This window comes from Aquarana catesbeiana, linkage group LG04 (assembly GCF_042186555.1).
Source record: "Aquarana catesbeiana isolate 2022-GZ linkage group LG04, ASM4218655v1, whole genome shotgun sequence".
Lineage (NCBI taxonomy): Eukaryota > Metazoa > Chordata > Amphibia > Anura > Ranidae > Aquarana > Aquarana catesbeiana.
Genome location: NC_133327.1, coordinates 13517234 through 13535923, shown reverse-complemented (window position 1 = coordinate 13535923; position 18690 = coordinate 13517234). Strand labels below are relative to the sequence as shown.

General features: G+C 45.1%; 1 protein-coding gene across 7 annotated transcripts in view; it reads left to right on the top strand.

Annotated features, from left to right (window-relative positions):
• Positions 1–18690, top strand: part of NCOA1 (nuclear receptor coactivator 1) — a 589360-nt gene that overhangs the window by 400958 nt on the left and 169712 nt on the right. For all 7 annotated transcript variants that reach the window (XM_073624852.1, XM_073624854.1, XM_073624856.1 and 4 more), the window contains one exon: positions 3047–3146. In XM_073624852.1, the coding sequence (XP_073480953.1) occupies positions 3064–3146 (83 nt within the window). In that variant the 5' untranslated portion in view covers positions 3047–3063. The remainder of the gene's footprint in view (positions 1–3046; positions 3147–18690) is intronic.

The following is an 18690-nucleotide window of genomic DNA, read 5'->3' as shown; positions in this document are numbered from 1 at the left end:
GATATGTTATGGTGTCCCCTGAAACAGGCTCACCCAAGGCATGGAGTCTAAGTAACAGTAGGCCTTCACCAGAGGTTCTAATAGTGGTAATTTATAATGGTGACCATGGGCTTGAAACCCTAGTGACCTCTGGTTTTTATTGTTGCAAACTAGCACCAGGCTGTGACCCTCAGGATCACCCCACTAAAGGCCTACTGGGACAGAAGGGATACTGTGCGGGGGCTGTTCACAGTGTGGAAAGAATAGTTGGGTACAGGCAAAAGTCGCGGCAGGCAAGAGAGTAGTCTGGTTAATCTGGGTTAGCAACCAATAGGCAACTGGCAGGTATTGGGGCTTTTTAGCTCTCAGGTAGCTGGAAGACACAGCAGCTCCAGGAGACACCTACCATCATTTCTGGGAACTCTGGACTAAGTGGAGGTTCTAAGAATCCTGCAACTCTCAGTTGGGTTCTTGCACACGTACCATTGTTACTGGGAACTCTGGACTTAGTGGAGGTTCTGGGAATGCTGGAACTCTCAGCAGGGTTCCTGCAAGGAAATCTTGAACACCCAGCATGGATCCTGCAAGGAAATCTGGACGATTCGGCAGGATCCTGCAAGGAAATCTGGAAGACTGGCAGGGATCCAACTTAAAATCCTGCAGGACCCGGAAGGTAGTGGAGAAATTTGGGGTCTTATGGACCCCAGATCTCTCCATAAAGAGGACCTGTCACCCCTTATTTCAACCGCAAGAGATGTTTACATTCCTTGTGATAGGAATAAAAGTGATTAAAAAAATGAAAGGGACAGTGTAAATAAATAAGAAAAAAAAAATTAAACTGCCCCCATCCCGCCGTGCTTGCGCACAGGAACGAATGCATACGTAAGTCGCGCACGCATATGTAAATAGGGTTCGCACCACACATGTGAGGTATTGTCGCAAACTTTATAGCGAGAACAATAATTCTAGCACTAGACCTCCTTTGTAATGCTGAACTGGTAACCTGTAAACATTTTTAAAGTGTCGCCTATGGAGATTTTTTCGTAGTTTTTCGCCTTTCTATGTGCATAAGCAACTTTAAGTACTTCCCACCCGGCCACTGTACATAAACGGCCGGGTGGGCGCTCTCTCCTTCTGAGTGGACGTTCAGGAATGCCCCTCAGGAGGAGGGGGATTGCACAGCGGCGCGATCCCGATGCGCTCGTGTCACCCAGACACGGCGCATCTCTGAACGACAGGAGGGCTCTGTGATTGGCCCTCCTGATCACATGAGGGCCGTGTCCAATCACAGCTGTCATGTGATGTAAATACAGAGCCGGTTGCTAGGCAATCCTCTCCTCACACAGAAGTTGTCAGCGAGGAGAGGAGAGCGGATCACTGCAGCCGGCTGGTGATCAGTGAGTATGAGCTGTTTTTACAGCTTTTTACTCACTGATCACCGGTCTAGTGTCCCCACAGTGTAAACACACAAAGTTAACACACATGTCCCCAAAACACATGTCCCCACATAGTAAAAACACCTGTCCCCCACATATGTAACAGTAAAATCACATGTCCCAATAATTATCTGCACACATATGTCCGTGATCACCTGCGCACATCTGTACATGATCATTTGCGTACATCTGTCCGTGATCATACGAACCAATTATTATACAATTGACGGAATTTTTTTTACCAAAAACATGTAGCAGAATACATTTTGGCTTAAATTTATGACAAAATTCGATTTTACTGTATTTCTTTTAAAATAGAAAGAAGAAAATATTGTTTTTTTTCCAAACTTCCGCTCTTTTTTCACTTATATCGCAAAAAATAAAGAACGGAGTCATGTATAAATACCACCAAAAGAAAGCTCTATTTGTGCGAACAAAATGATAAAAATTTCATATGGGTACAGCATTGCATGACCGCGCAATTGTCATTGAAAGTGGGAGAGCGCGGAAAGCTGAAAATTGGTCTGGGAAGGAAGGGGGTGAAAGTGCCCAGTATTGATGTGGTTAAAGCGTGACATGTTAGGTATCTTTTTACTCGGCATAACATCATCTTTTATATTGTACCAAAAAGTGGGTTGTAAAAAGTTAATTTTTTTTTTTTTTTTTGCATTAAGATTCATTAAGGTGTATTTTTTTCTTCAAAAATTGTATTTGAAAAATCGGTGCGCAAATACCATGTGACATAAAAAATTGCAAAGTTTGCCATTTTATTCTCTAGGGTCTCTGCTATATATATATATATATATATATATATATATATATATATATATATATATATAAATATAATTTTTGGGGTTTTTTTTTACTTGTACTGTCCAGAAAAGGACTGGTCCTTAAGTAGTATAATTTGGGGCCATCATGCACAGTTAACTTTTTAAGACGTGACATGTTTGGTATCTATTTACTCAATGCAATCTCATCTTTTATATTTCACCTAATTAGTATTCTATTGTGTTTGTGTGCACTAAAATTAACGAGTGCATTTTTGCACTATAGATTCTAAACTATAGATTCGATAAACAGTGGCGCATAGACATGCGCACTGCCAAAAAAATGTGTTCGTTTACGTTTTCCCTTCGTTCTTCTTTTTTTTTTTTTTTTTTTTTTTTTTAGTTTTTCGGATCATTCGTTATGATCACAATTCGCAAATTCGTAAATTCGAAAATCCGAAAATAAGAAAGAAAATCAGGTAATTTTAGAATTTACGAATTTTCGGAAAAATTTGTTAAACTGTTTTTGTCAAATTTGTCGAAATTCGTTAAAAAAACAAATTCATAACTAAACAAATTGCACATGTCTAGTGGTGCAGTTAACTTGTGACGTAACAAAAATATCACCTGCCATGGTTTTTATTCTACAGGCTCTCTGCTTTCATAAAATCATGTTTTGGGGGTTTTATGCAACCTTCAGACCTAAAATCTGCATTTTTCTATATACAATATGCAAAGTAATAAATGAATTGACTCTGGCAGGGAACGGCGTATTACAATGTATCGATCGTGTATCTTTTGTTGTCTGCAGGATAGAGTTGAACTTATCAAATGTTACAATGGTTTCTATTCTCTCTACAGGTGTGAAATAGGTCAAGATGAGTGGCCTTGGGGACAGCTTGACCGACCCTGCTAGCCAGGAGCGCAAGAGGAAAGCCTCGCCATGTGACACCATGCAGAAGTAAGTTATTCCACCGAATGAGGACAGATTTGACGTATGGTAGTTCCGCCTCATCCCATGTCACAAGCCAGGAGCTCTTCTTTTGATGTAAATTTCATGGATGGGATAAAGGGAGATATTGTGTTTGGGATGGAGAGGAGCGATAATGGTTAAAGTGTGGAGCAAGTCTTCATTCACTGTGACCTATACATTAAACAACCCGGCCATGCTTGATTAGCTCAGAGTGTGTGAAAGGCTCTGGGTGCGGGGCAGCTGCTCTGCTCTCGGGGTATGAAAAACAACTCAGATCGACCATATGCTAGTTGTTTGGCGCAGTCCCTGTCCGATGGCAATCTGCTCTCTGCGGGGGGGGGGGGGGAATATGGAGGACAACCCTCCAAAAAAAATCCTGCCCACCACGCCATCAATGCAGCCTACAGATGTTGTGCTGTTTCTGATTTTCATGAGAATTAGGGACAGAGAGCAAAAGAAATTTAAAATATTACAAGAAATATGTAACGTGGTTACAGTGCAAAGCCATTAAAGTGGTTGTAAACCCTTACATATATCCAGTGAAGTGTAGGGCCGTCTTATAGCATGAACACCCCCCCACCAGGTGCATGGAGGCCCATGATAATTTTGCATTACATCATACTTTCAAACTGTCCTGGCTTTGCTGGGACAGTCACGGTTTTTACTAAGCTGTACCGGGATGACCATGTCCCGAACCTGTATTGTGCCCTCCTGACCCACCCTGTACTGTGCCCTCCTGATCCCAGTATTTTGCCCTCCTGACCCACCCTGTACTGTGCCCTCCTGATCCCAGTATTGTGCCCTTCTGACCTACCCTGTACTGTGCCCTCCTGATCCCAGTATTGTGCCCTCCTGACCCACCCTGTACTGTGCCCTCCTGATCCCAGTAATGTTCCCTCCTGACCCACCCTGTACTGTGCCCTCCTGATCCCAGTATTGTGCCCTCCTGACCCACCCTGTACTGTGCCCTCCTGATCCCAGTATTGTGCCCTCCTGATCCACCCAGTCATAGTTGCTAACATTGCAAAAAAAATATGCGGGCCGCTTTTCGGCTGTAGGCGGGGCCGGACAATAATTAGGGGGCGGGGCATTCGTTTGTAGGCGTGGCTTAGCAATAAAAAATAAAACTGCGCAGGCGCAGCGCTTGCGCAGTACGAGCCGGCGGAAATAACCGAACGAAGCTGCATAGCTGGGGAACTTTCTCGGCAAGACAACAGCGCTGTGTGTTCAGTGGAGAGGGGAGGGGCCGATCCGTGCAGCTAAAGAAGCCGATTCATTGGCTGCATGGATCGAGTCCCTTTCCCCTCTCCACTGAACACCAGGGGGAAGATCTAGTGGCGGCGCCGGCGGCCATTTTGCTGGAGCCAGCTGCTCCAAAAATTAAAAAAACAACATTCCCCATTTTCCTGATGGAAATCCCGATTCGGGACAGCCTCCGATCGGGACGAGGGTCCCAAAATCGGGATTGTCCCGGGAAAATCGTGACTGTTGGCAACTATGCCCTGTACTATGCCCTCCTGATTCCAGTATTGTGCCCTTCTGACCTACCCTGTACTGTGCCCTCCTGATCCCAGTATTGTGCCCTCCTGACCCACCCTGTACTGTGCCCTCCTGATCCCAGTAATGTTCCCTCCTGACCCACCCTGTACTGTGCCCTCCTGATCCCAGTATTGTGCCCTCCTGACCCACCCTGTACTGTGCCCTCCTGATCCCAGTATTGTGCCCTCCTGACCCACCCTGTACTGTGCCCTCCTGATCCCAGTATTGTGCCCTCCTGACCCACCCTGTACTGTGCCCTCCTGATCCCAGTAATGTGCCCTCCTGACCCACCTTGTACTGTGCCCTCCTGATCCCAGCATTGTGCCCTCCTGACCCACCCTGTACTGTGCCTTTCTGCCTCCCCCTCGTTCTGTGCCCTTTTTGTTGATTAGTCTTTGTTTTTTTTTGGCATTCTCTTATTGTTTAAAATCGATTTTATTGAAAGTATTAAAAAATGTAATGTATGTTTTATTCTATCAACTATTTATACTTTAAATCTTGAGAGTAGGTGTGAAAATTGAGGCAGGCTGGTAAGGGCCCCAGTGCATTACCTTTCCCAGGGGCCCGTGATGCTATTAAGAGGGCCCTGGCATAGGTGTGCACAGACTATTGCGTGTGCATATATTTTACAATATATATATATATATATATATATATACAGTATCTCACAAAAGTGAGTACATCCCTCACATTTTTGTAAATATTTTATTATATCTTTTCATGTGACAACACTGAAGAAATGACACTTTGCTACAATGTAAAGTAGTGAGTGTACAGCTTGTATAACAGTGTAAATTTGCTGTCCCCTCAAAATAACTCAACACACAGCCATTAATGTCTAACCCGCTGGCAACAAAAGTGAGTGCACCCCTAAGTGAAAATGTCCAAATTTTGGACCAACTAGCTATTTTCCCTCCCCCGGTGTCATGTGACTTGTTAGTGTTACAAGGTCTCAGGTGTGAATGGGAAGCAGGTGTGTTCAATTTGATGTTATCGCTCTCACTCTCTCATATTGGTCACTGGAAGTTCAACATGGCACCTCATGGCAAAGAACTCTCTGAGGATCTGAAAAAAAGTATTGTTGCCCTACATAAAGATGGCCTAGGCTATAAGAAGATTGTCAAGACCCTGAAACTGAGCTGCAGAACGGTGGCCAAGACCATACAGCGGTTTAACAGGACAGGTTCCACTCAGAACAGGCCTCGCCATGGTCGACCAAAGAAGTTGAGTGCACGTGCTCAGCGTCATATCCAGAGGTTGTCTTTGGGAAATAGACGTATGAGTACTGCCAGCATTTCTGCAGAGGTTGAAGGGGTGGGGGGTCAGCCTGTCAGTGCTCAGACCATACACCGCACACTGCATCAAATTGGTCTGCATGTCTGTCATCCCAGAAGGAAGCCTCTTCTAAAAATGATGCACAAGAAAGCCCGCAAACAGTTTGCTGAAGACAAGCAGACTAAGGACATGGATTACTGGAACCATCTCCTGTGGTCTAATGAGACCAAGATAAACTTATTTGGTTTAGATGGTGTCAGGCGTGTGTGGCGGCAACCAGGTGAGGAGTACAAAGACAAGTGTGTCTTGCCTACAGTCAAGCATGGTGGTGGGGGGTCATGGTCTGGGGCTGCATAAGTGCTGCCGGCACTGGGGAGCTACAGTTCATTGAGGGAACCATGAATGCCAACATATACTGTGATATGCTGAAGCATAGCATGACCTCTCCCTTCGGAGACTGGGCCGCAAGGCAGTATTCCAACATGATAATGACCCCAAACACACCTCCATGACGACCACTGCCTTGCTAAAGAAGCTGAGGGTAAAGGTGATAGACTGGCCAAGCGTGTCTCCAGACCTAAACCCTATTGATCATCTGTGGGACATCCTCAAATGGAAGGTGGAGGAGCGCAAGGTCTCTAACATCCACCAGCTCCGTGATCTCATCATGGAGGAGTGGAAGAGGACTCCAGTGGCAACCTGTGAAGCTCTGGTGAAGTCCATGCCCAAGAGGATTAAGGCAGTGCTGGAAAATAATGGTGGCCACACAAAATATTGACACTTTGGGCCCAATTTGGACATTTTCACTAAGGGGTGTACTCACATTTGTTGCCAGCGGTTTAGACATTAATGGCTGTGTGTTGAGTTATTTTGAGGGAACAGCAAATTTACACTGTTATACAAGCTGTACACTCACTACTTTACATTGTAGCAAAGTGTCATTTCTTCAGTGTTGTCACATGAAAAGATATAATAAAATATTTACAAAAATGTGAGGGGTGTACCCACTTTTGTGAGATACTGTGTGTGTATATATATATACACATACACTATATTTTCAAAAGTATTGTGACGCCTGCCTTTACACGCGCATGAACTTTAATGGCATCTCAGTCTTAGTCCGTAGGGTTCAATATTGAGTTGGCCCACCCTTTGCAGATATAACAGCTTCAACTCTTCTGGGAAGGCTGTCCACAATATTTAGGAATGTGTCTATGGGAATGTTTGACCATTCTTCCAGAAGCACATTTGTGAGGTCAGGCACTGATGTGGACAAGAAGGCCTGGCTCGCAGTCTCCACTCTAATTCATCCCAAAGATGTTCTATCGGGTAGAGGCCAGGACTCTGTGCAGGCCAGTCAAGTTCCTCCACCCCAAACTTGCTCATCCATAACTTTATGAACCTTGCTTTGTGCACTGGTGCGCAGTCATGTTGGAACAGGAAGGGGCCTGAAATTGTGCAAAATGTCTTGGTATGTTGACGCCTTAAGAAGTATGCGAATGAATTTCAGGAGGGCAAATTCTTGGAAATTCTGGCTGCATACTGATGGCTGTTTTTTTTTAAGGTTCAGTAAAGAGGAGTGTCATTTACACACCAGTAGAAAATTGCGACTTGCTGCCGATTGCAGGAAAAAAGGTGATTTTAGAGGCTGCAGTGCCTAGATGTTGGTAATGTGTGATTTTAGATAAAGTTCTAATATTAAATGTCTCAATGGCTTGTAAAGTGATTAAATCATTACAGCAATTTTTAACCAAAGCGGGGCACTCTGTAAGAAAACAGTGAGAACATGTTTTTAGCGTTCTTTCAGCTTATAGCGGTGATTTAGGGCTGCGCAACGGCCATTTGTTCTACTCTGAATGTGAAAATTGCTCAAGCCGATTACAATATTTAAACAGCACTTAGAGGCTGAGCGGAGGGCTGGGATCAATGGCATGTAATGTAGCCCAGGGGTACAAGTCCTTTTATTTATGATGATCTGTCATCTTGTATGCGATCCAATTCTTGGTGTAATAAGTGTTGTATTCCTTGGCTGTCCAAACACAGGGAGAGGTAAGAACAATGGGGGGGCTACAATGGTTCATGGTGGATCTAGAGGAGTTTGTACAATCAGACTGTATAGTGTAGGGACAGCTTTAGGAATATAAATGATCAGAGCTGCTGTTAGAAATCACGGGGCCCTGTACAGTCTACATGACACGTCCGTCTCCCAACATTAGCCCTTTATTTTGTTTTTAATCATTTTTTAGAATTTTTTTACATTCTTTTTAGAATTCCATTTTATTTGGTATATATATTTTGTATATACACATATATATATATATATATATATATATATATATATACTAAAGTGTATATATATATATACTAGTATATATATATACTAAAGCCCCCAACAGGGCTGTTAAAAAAAAAAAAAAATATATATATATATATATATATATATATATATATATATATATATATATATATTTTTTTTTTTTTTTTAACAGCCCTGTTGGGGGCTTTAGTGAAATATTAGGAGTCTAAATAGACCCCTAACGTCTCTTTTTTAAGACAAAGAAAGGAAATGAGGATATAAATTCTGCAATTCCTTCCTCTGGACAGTGAATGAATGGGAAGTGCTCTGAGCCGCGCGGCTTCCTGTTCATTCACAAACTAAAGCATAATAAACACAGTTTATTGTGCTTCAGTAATGAATGGACACAGGAGCGATCAGTACCGATCGTTCACTGTGTTCATTTGGGAGAGAAAAGGCCTGTAAATAGCACATATTTACTGGCCTTCCACTCTCTATCCTGAAACCAAACCTCCTGCGTGCCTGAAGCAGCTGCCAGCGGGACAAAAGAGGAGGGAAGCCAGCAGAGCTGTGGGGAGGGGGGCACACAGGGGGGCCCAGACCATATTGGGGTTGAGGGCACAGATATATGAATGGACCGCTCTGTAGCACATCCAGAGGGAAGGAGAGGAGGAGAAGCCAGCACTGCAGAGGGAACTACAAGAGGTCCAATAAAGTAGTACAGCCATCCCTCTTGCCCAGCAAGGGCCTGTGCCCCCCCTTTTGAACTGATGGGGCCTGGTACTGGAGGGCTGGCTGTACTGCCCTATCAGCGGCCCTGTAAATGATCAATCCTGACAAGGGTCAAGTTGTTGTTCCGATTTCAGCACAATTCTCATTATTCTCTCCACAGGACACATCCCATTCACAAAACACTCTGCTTTTCAGATCACTTCTATTCTAGTAGAACTCCACTGTCTAGAACACTCCTTCTACTAGACATGCCCCTCTGCTATATACTTCCCTCTTATCTCTTCCCTCTCCAAAATGCTCCTCACACTATTTTCACCTCTGCTCACTAGAATACTCCCTCCTTCTGTGTCATCACCTCTCCAGGACATTCACCTATTCTCTTTCCTCCCTTCTCCAGGACACTCCTCTTAACTTTGTTCTCCACTTTCCTGTGCGCTCCCCTTGCCAGATTACTCCCCTTACCCGTGTTCTACCCTTGTCCAGATCGCTCTGCTTTCATGTGCCTTCCCCTATCCAGCACATTTTCCTTCCTGGTGTCCTCCCCTCTCCAGAACACTCCTCTTTCCTGTGTCCTCCCCTCTCCAGAACCCTCCTCTTTCCTGTGTCCTCCCCTCTCCAGAACCCTCCTCTTTCCTGTGTCCTCCCCTCTCCAGAACACTCCTCTTTCCTGTGTCCTCCCCTCTCCAGAACACTTTTCTTTCCTGTGTCCTCTCCTCTCCAGAACACTTTTCTTTCCTGTGTCCTCTCCTCTCCAGAACACTCCTCTTTCCTGTGTCCTCCCCTCTCCAGAACCCTCCTCTTTCCTGTGTCCTCCCCTCTCCAGAACCCTCCTCTTTCCTGTGTCCTCCCCTCTCCAGAACACTCCTCTTTCCTGTGTCCTCCCCTCTCCAGAACACTCCTCTTTCCTGTGTCCTCTCCTCTCCAGAACACTCCTCTTTCCTGTGTCCTCCCCTCTCCAGAACACTCCTCTTTCCTGTGTCTTCCCCTCTCCAGAACACTCCTCTTTCCTGTGTCCTCCCCTCTCCAGAACACTCCTCTTTCCTGTGTCCTCCCCTCTCCAGAACACTCCTCTTTCCTGTGTCCTCCCCTCTCCAGAACACTCCTCTTTCCTGTGTCCTCTCCTCTCCAGAACACTCCTCTTTCCTGTGTCCTCTCCAGAACACTTTTCTTTCCTGTGTCCTCTCCTCTCCAGAACACTTCTCTTTCCTGTGTCCTCCCCTCTCTAGAACACTCCTCTTTCCTGTGTCCTCTCCTCTCCAGAACACTTTTCTTTCCTGTGTCCTCTCCTCTCCAGAACACTCCTCTTTCCTGTGTCCTCCCCTCTCCAGGACACTCCTCTTTCCTGTGTCCTCTCCTCTCCAGAACACTTTTCTTTCCTGTGTCCTCTCCTCTCCAGAACACTCCTCTTTCCTGTGTCCTCCCCTCTCCAGAACACTCCTCTTTCCTGTGTCCTCTCCTCTCCAGAACACTCCTCTTTCCTGTGTCCTCTCCTCTCCAGAACACTTCTCTTTCCTGTGTCCTCCCCTCTCTAGAACACTCCTCTTTTCTGTGTCCTCCCCTCTCTAGAACACTCCTCTTTCTTGTGTCCTCTCCTCTCCTGAACACACACCTTTTCAGTGTCCTCTCCTTTCCAGAACACTCACCTTTCCTGTGTCATTCCTTCTCCAAAGCATTCACCTTTTCTAGTGTCCTCCCTTCTTCAGAACACTTTCCATTCTGGTGTCCACAAAACTTCAGAATACTCACCTTTCCGGTGTCCTCCCCTCTCTAGAACACTCAACTTTGTTATGTCCTCTCATTTCTAGAACAGTCCCTTTTTCTTGTGTACTTTCCTCTCTAGGACACCCTCTTTCTTGTGTCCTCCCCTCTCCAGAACAATCCACTTTCCTTTGTCCTCCCCTCTCTAGAAAACCCCCCTTTATTGTGTCCTCCCCTCTCCAGAAGAATCCCCTTTCCCTGTGTCCTTCCCTTCTAGGACACTCCCCTTTTCTGTACTCAATCCTCTCCAGAACTCAACCCTCTCCCTTACTTGTGTCCTACACCCTCTCCAGGACACTCCCCTTTCCTGTGTCCTACCCTGCCCTGAAAACTCCCCTTTTCTGTGTCCTTTCCTCCCTAGGACACATCCCTTTTTGGTCCCCTCTCCTCTCCAGAATATTCCTGTTTCCAGTCTCCTCCCTTCTTCCACAGTACTGGATTTGTCCATTAGTGGTCATTGAGAAAATGCCCCTTACTTTGGTGGTCCGTTGAAGGAATGCTCCTTACATTGGTGGTCAGTGGGAAGAATGTTACCTTTACAGTGGTGGTCAGAATGCCACCATTTTAGTCATGCCTCTGGCTCCACCAAGTGGTATTGGACCTGGAACTATGCAGGTACCATCACATGGGAGGTCAGTTAACCACAGCTCAAGGAACCCCTAGCAACCTCTGGAGGAACTCTATGGTTGCTCTGGAACCTGGTTGAGAATGGCTGATCTATACAAATGATTCCTTGTCTGACCTTGCCGTATCAGAATTTTCCACATTATCCAGTCATTTTCTTTGTGGATTCAAGGCTATGGAACCTGTTTAATTTCACGAGTGATCAACATAGCCTTTATAAGCGATTGAACTGTTTATTTGCGACCTATACTAGTTCATCAGAAGCTGGATGTCTAAAAACTGACCCACCAGCTTTATGCTGGAAGCTCCTCTTGTCTAGAGTCATCTGTGGTCATGCACGGCTTGATGGGGTCTTGGGTGCTCTGATGGTAGAGAATGGGGATTCTTAGTATTATGTTTTCACTTTCCAATTTTGGTAGTCTGAATTCCGTAGAAAAAAAAAAAAAAAAAGCCCATAAAATGGCTTCCTTTATTGTACTCAAGCAGCGGGTGCATATTAATGTTCTATTTGAACTCTCGCCTTTTTTATAGCCTCCGCCAATTGCTGAGCTCTGCTGCCTGTCAGATATAATATAACAATCCTCATCAATTTCATTATCAATGTGCTAATTACAGCACAGCCTGAGGTACGCATCTGTGGCAGCATGCGGCTAGGCTTGCCGGCGTGGACGGTCTATAAGGAGAAATTGATCTCTTTTTCTGGTACAGCTTCAGTGTTTCCGTGACAACTGGCTGGCTCGCTAAGTGAATTCCCGCCATGCCCCCAGCTAACTCATTATTGCCTTTTTTTCCATAATCATTTCTGTGTCTCTCTGACTCCTGGGTAGAAAATAAATTGGTTTGCTGGAGAGACTTTTCTTTATTTTTTTGTCGCAAAGTCCCAGTTTAAAGGAATACCGAGGCTCAAATTATTCATTGTGCAAATTGGTCACAGGATACAAAAGCTGTACTGAGGCCAGCCTTATGGGGGTAGTCCTCCACGACCTGATAATATAGGGCAAATATGTAATAGCACTAAAGCTTGTACTCATCTGCCATGACACTTGGCCCGCCCCACTTAAAGGGGACCACGATAGCCATTTTGAACTTTTAAAATGCCATCTAAGAGCAGGCTTGTAGGCAGGTGCAGCAGGAACGCACATAGGAGAGGAAGTTAAGAGAAGCCCAGTTTCTTTGATTTCCTCGGTCACTCGGGCAGTGATCTGGTTGGATGCACATGCCCCATGTATCCCTGGTGGCCATCTTCGGTCAGGCAGAGCATATTTGAGGCTATGATCCCTGAGTTTGTGAATTGGACAGGTAAGGGACAGGGCCCCGTCTGTCAGGGACAATGATAGCGATTTAGAAAGGTTCCGGTGGTGTAGGGAGAGAGCAGGGACTGTGTCTACCTCTTCAGGAAACTTCCTATTTGGTTTGGACCAGCCTGGCCACACTTCGCTCCTCATGGAAGACACTGTCTGCATCCCTGAGTCTATCACTGCTGTCAATTTGCTACTTGATTTAAGTGGCCCCAGATGGATGAGCTTTCTGCTGGGCCTGCTTTTACTGTTGATTTTCTGTTTCAGTACAACGGTCTTGCAAACGAGAAATCTAGATGTTTACTACCTACTGCACCATGTTGCACTCAACCAAAAAGGCTTTCCAGAAAAACTCTCCACTTTCAAACCCTTCCAGATTTTATGGCTATTATCCACCCATGCCCATGTCCACTTATTGTTTTTTGTTTTTTTTGGCCACTGAAGCACTCTTGTGGGATAATGGGTGAGAAGGTGAGTGGGGCTTAATTCCAAAGTCAAGAAAGTCAAGTTAGTAACAAAATGAAACCAGGTGCAGAAAGGTACAGAGAAAAGGGTTATCTGGTTTGCAAAGGTAACAACATGCATCTTGTAGTCTTCTTTTGGGTAGGACATCTAAAAGTTCACAATGCCTGACTAGTTTACTTCGTTGGCACGAAGTGTGAACATGGTCATAAAAAACATGGTTCTACAGTTCTGGTAAACCAGCTTGCCTCACTGTAAAAGCTCCTTGTTGCTAGGAACTACCCAGAATAAGGAACCTCAGATACTGGTTGCACCTGTCAATGGTAGATCTGAAGGCTCATTGGACCAGAATGGGATTGGTGCTTTAGTTCTGGAGTCCTGAGCATGTGGCTGGCTTCTTATGCAGAAGATAATGCTCTTACCTCTTTCTCCATGATGCAAATACCTACTAGTGGACTGGAGTCTACACCTTTTAAAGCCTAGGCAGCATCAAACCCCAACTCCCACCATTCCACAATGATGTCATCTTGCCACAGACACCCTAATTATTAGGCCAGTAAGGATGTAGCTGGTGTTCCTTACAGTTGCATGCATGCAATGAGGTAAAAAAAAGGCCTACAGGGCTGTTGAGTACTTATGGACTGGAAGGTATGTCTGCTTTCTAATCATTTTTCTCGTGAAAATGGTAATTGTGTGCATTCTTGGGCACCTGAAATTAAGCAATCTGAGGAGGTCCTTGCCTTCTCTTACATGACCTTGTTTTTGGGTAAGACCAATCCAACACTTCAGGGTGCAGGAGGCTTCATTGACTCCAAATAGAGGGACCTGTCTGGTTCTGGCCAGGTGGGTCAGGAGTACATTGCATCTGCCAGAAGCATTATACCTCGGCAGGCCAAGGATGTTATTCTGGACTGCAAGGAAAGAGAGGGAGGGGGGGTGTATTGTGTGTCTGTCTTCCTCTGCTGCAGTTGCACCCTTTAAACCTGCTCACCCGCATGCACCGGATTGGCAAAACAAGCTTTATGTTATAGCCCTACTTTTCCAGACTGATGTCTCTGGAAGTCCAGCTGGTGGACCATTCACTTGTGGGTGGGTGCTGCGTGGTGCAGCGGCAATAACACACACACTTTCAACTGCAATTGAAAGAAGTCAAAGTAAACCAACAAACCTGGCGTGACCCAGGAAAGCATAGAGGAACCATGTTCCTCCTGACTTACAATCCCTGATGAGCGCCACCTGCAGTGGAGAAGATAGACTGCACCTGCTTACACACTTTCAGGCCTGTGGCTTTTGTTCTACCCTTTGGCACATAATATTTCTCATGAAAATGATTATTGTGTGCATTCTTGGATCCCTGAAGTTTAGAGCTGTGAGGAGGTCCTTGCCTTCCCTTACATAACTTTTCCTTTGGGTAAGACCAAACCAGCACTAAAGGAGGCTTCTTTTGATCCCAAAGGAGAGGGGCCTGTCTGGTCCTGGCTAGGTGGGTCGGGAGTTCCTTGCATCTGCCAGAAGCATTATACCTCAGCAGGCCAGAGATAGAGGCCCATCCATTTTTGATAGAAGGATCATGGGTACACCCAGTGTTCTTTTTGTGCTTGGGTCTCACCAGTCCCACCAATGGCAACCTGCATCTCTGCTCGCCTGCAAAGCTAGAAATTCCCATAGAATCTTCAGCATTCAAAACTTGCAGTTCCCTACAGCTGAACACGTAGGATCGGGGCAGGAACCACAGCACCCAGGCAGCAGGCCAGAGGCATTTGATACAGCCGGAAATGTTGGATGTTGAAGATTCAACATCCAACATCTTGTAAATCTGTAAAAGAGCAAAGATTCCATTCACCAATAGTAAATAATAGTACTGTTCTTTTACAGCGTGCTTTTTTTTAAAAAACAGTTTTGTTGAAGCCTTCAAAGATGAACTCCAGAATCAGCAAATATCATCTATATCCATTCTTCTTGTGTATTCTTCCTTGAATCTTGGTGTACATTGTGTATTTCTTCCAGGTGATCAGACGTTTCCAGGCACAGTCCCCGATTTTAGGGAGCTGTCCCTGATTTCACCCCCAGCTAAAAGAATGTGTCCCTCATTTCTTTCCAAATTTAATATTGGGGTCCCTGGCCTGGGGGCTAAAGGGTATTCCATATTAGTATCATTTGGCTCTTTAAGCCCGTCCCACTGTTTGGTCACAGCTGCTATTTGCCCCTAATAAAAGTGAGCGTGGTCCGTAGGGTGTCCCTGAATTGCATTGTTTTAAAACCTGGTCACCGTAGTATTCGGCTTCCCCCCACGTGTTTCAATCTGCCCGCACATACTTTTATGATAAACTTTAGATCTACCATAACTACTTAATATACCAGATTTTCAAAATTAAGGGCCTACCTAAACTATCCAGTCGATGATGACTACCCCTGGTGTCTACGACTAAACTTCTACAGGGTCTGTCCCCAGGACATTGTGATGGATGGCAACCAAATAACAGGAGGGCCTAACTAAACTATCCAATTAATGAGGACTACCCCATTGATGATGTTCATTTGTTGGGGACAGATCCCTAAAAACATGGACTCCTCGGAACACGCAGATACATAGCAACCATATAATAGGAGAGTCTACCTAAGCTATCCAACCAATGAAGACTACACCACCGGTGATGTTAGTTTGCCAGGAACACCTCCTCAAAAACGAAGGCTGTCTTCGGCACACAGGGACGGATCTAAACTATCCAATCAATGAGGACTACCTCACCGGCAATGTTTGTTAGCCTGGAACAGGTCCCTGAAAACAGGGACTATCCTTGGCACACGATGATAGATGACAACCACATAATAGCAGAGTCTACCTAAACTATCCAATCAATGAAAACTACCCCACTGGCGATGCATTCTTGCCAGGGACAAGTCCCTGAAAATGAAGTCTATCCCCAGGACATGGTGACGGATGGCAACCAAATAGGTGGGTCTAACTATACTATCCCATCAATGAGGACTACCCCGTTGGCGATGTTCATTTGTTGGGGACAGATCCTTGAAAACAGGGACTAGCCTCGGCACACGGGGATAGATGGCAACCATATAATAGGAGAGTCTACCTAAACTATCCAATCAATGAAAACTACCCTACCGGCGATGTTCATTTGCTGGGGTCAAGCCCCATAAAACAGGGCCTGTGCCCAGGACATGGTGACCAATGGCAACCAAATAATAGGAGAGCCTTCCTAAACTAATCAATCAATGAGGACTACCCCACCATCAATGTTCGTTTGCCTGGAACAGGTCCTTGAAAACAAAGACTGTCCTTGACATACAGGGATGGATCTAAACTATCCAATCAATGAGGACTACCCCACTGGCAATGTTCGTTAGCTGGGAACATGGTGACGCATGGCAACCAAATACAGTAATAGGAGTGCCTACTTAAAACTATCCAATCAGTGAGGACTACCCCATTGTCGATGTTCAAAACCGGGGATGGATGGCAACCATATAATAAGACGGCCTACCTAAACTATCCAATTATTTGGCAGGCCCTTGTGCAATCAGATTGTAACGTATGTGGTGAACTTTTGTACAATCTGAAGGAATGACTGGATGTTGGAGCTCAGAGAATGTTCTGACACTTCTGTTTTTACTACCGGTTTTATATATTCTGACTTGTTTAGTAGCCGTTTATATTCTGCCAACTGAAGGTCAATTAGGCAACACAATCTTTTTCTCCCCTCCCTCTGGAGCCTTTTTCAATGAGCGTTTTATAACCATCCCCATTCTAGCCGATCAGCCCTGAACCTGGCGGCGTTGTATAGGTGTTTATCAAGAGTGACTTCTCTTTCTCTCCGTCACCATGGAGCGGGAACTGCTGGCGCCCGCATTAAAACCGTGTGACGCAATTAAACTCGTTTTAGTCCTTGAAGCGCGGTGTCGTTACATAAAGCAGGCCCCTGTTCCAAAAGTGGGTCACCAGCGGCGTTAACAGAAAGCCGCGGCTGGTCTACATTTCACCGGGGCTCGGCGTAACCCAAGGAGCCTGCCTTTTGTCTCGGCTTTTATGCCGCAGCCGACCTATCCTGGCAATTAGCAGGAGCTTGGAAAGGCAGCCGCCTGGAAGTCTATCGGCGGTAATGTTCAGCCGTTTACCTGCCTGTGATACAATTACACGCACCAATTCGCTGTCATCTGCCTGATGAGACGAAAGGCAGCTTCGCCCGCTTCATAAGCCATTAGGCAATCAGGCATTTTTTTTTATTTTCCTCGAAGTTCACCAGCACCTTCCTCCGCACTTATTACGGGCCATTAAGGGCGTCTGCGGTTTTGTCTACGCAGCAAGACTATTTACTTAATTTTTTTTTTTTTTTTTTATCATTTGGTTTAAAAAAAACATGTAGTCATGGAGTGCAAATCTGCGTATAAAAGACATACCCATAAATAAATTATTTAGTGGGGTTTTTTTTAAATGCAGGTAGATGTAAGCATCTGAATTCAGCTTGTGGTAATTTTTTGTTACTTAGGTTGGATTTACATCTGAGCGTAGCGGGAACTAGCATTTGTTTGGTGCATTTCGAAGCGTTTCCACTTGCCGTTTATAGAGCAGCCTATTTACTTGACAAGCGCCCCAAACAAAGCTTCAAAACCTTTTTTGGAGCGGAGCATAGCGTGTTTTTTCACCACGCGTTTTGACGCGTTTGTACAGTTGCATACCTGCTAACTGCGCTTGTGGTGCCATTAACAGTTAATGGCACCACAAGCGCAAAATGAACATTGTCTTTGTAGCTTAAATGCATGCCTGCTACCTGCACTTGGGGTGCCATTTTATCATTAACGGCACCTGCAAAAGCAATGTGCATTTGCAGCGCGCTTCAAAAAGGCGCTGTAGAATGCACGTTTTCTGTGCGCTTTGACGCGCATTCTGTATACACCAAGTGTGAATGGAGCCTTAAAAGGATAGTTCACCTTTACCTCAACACTAAAAATAAAAATAAATGAAGGTCGCGCTATTCAATCATATGTATACAAATGTAAAAAGGTTAAGTGATTGGAACAGTCCACAAGTGATGTGAAAAGTAATCCTGATGTCAATCTCCACCGTCCACCACCGTAGTGATCTTAAATATCAGTGCCTCCACCAACAGCTGAAAGGCTTGCTTACCAGCACCTCTTGATCCCTCATTACAAGGGATCGTTAGCGCTTGTGGCTTTAACCCAGCCCAGGCTCTTCTCCAGGTCCAGCTGGTCTCCCAACAGGATCACCCCGTAAGGATTTCTCCAAAAAAACAAAGTGCTCCACATAGTATAAAATCCTTATTAAATTTATTTAAAAATATTGCACTTACAGCTACCGCTGATAACATGCGCCTTTGATATCTTGTGTGTCGGCCAGCATACAAAACAAACCAAACAAACAAAGGGCATGTGTTGGATTAGTGATGTCAGTGTGTCGCTCCGCCCTACGTGTTTTGTAATAAGATGACGTCATCCAGGGTCACAGGGGAAGTGCTGAGTCACCACATTTTATACACTACACAAACAGCCAAGCCTCGTTCTGAATGTATGT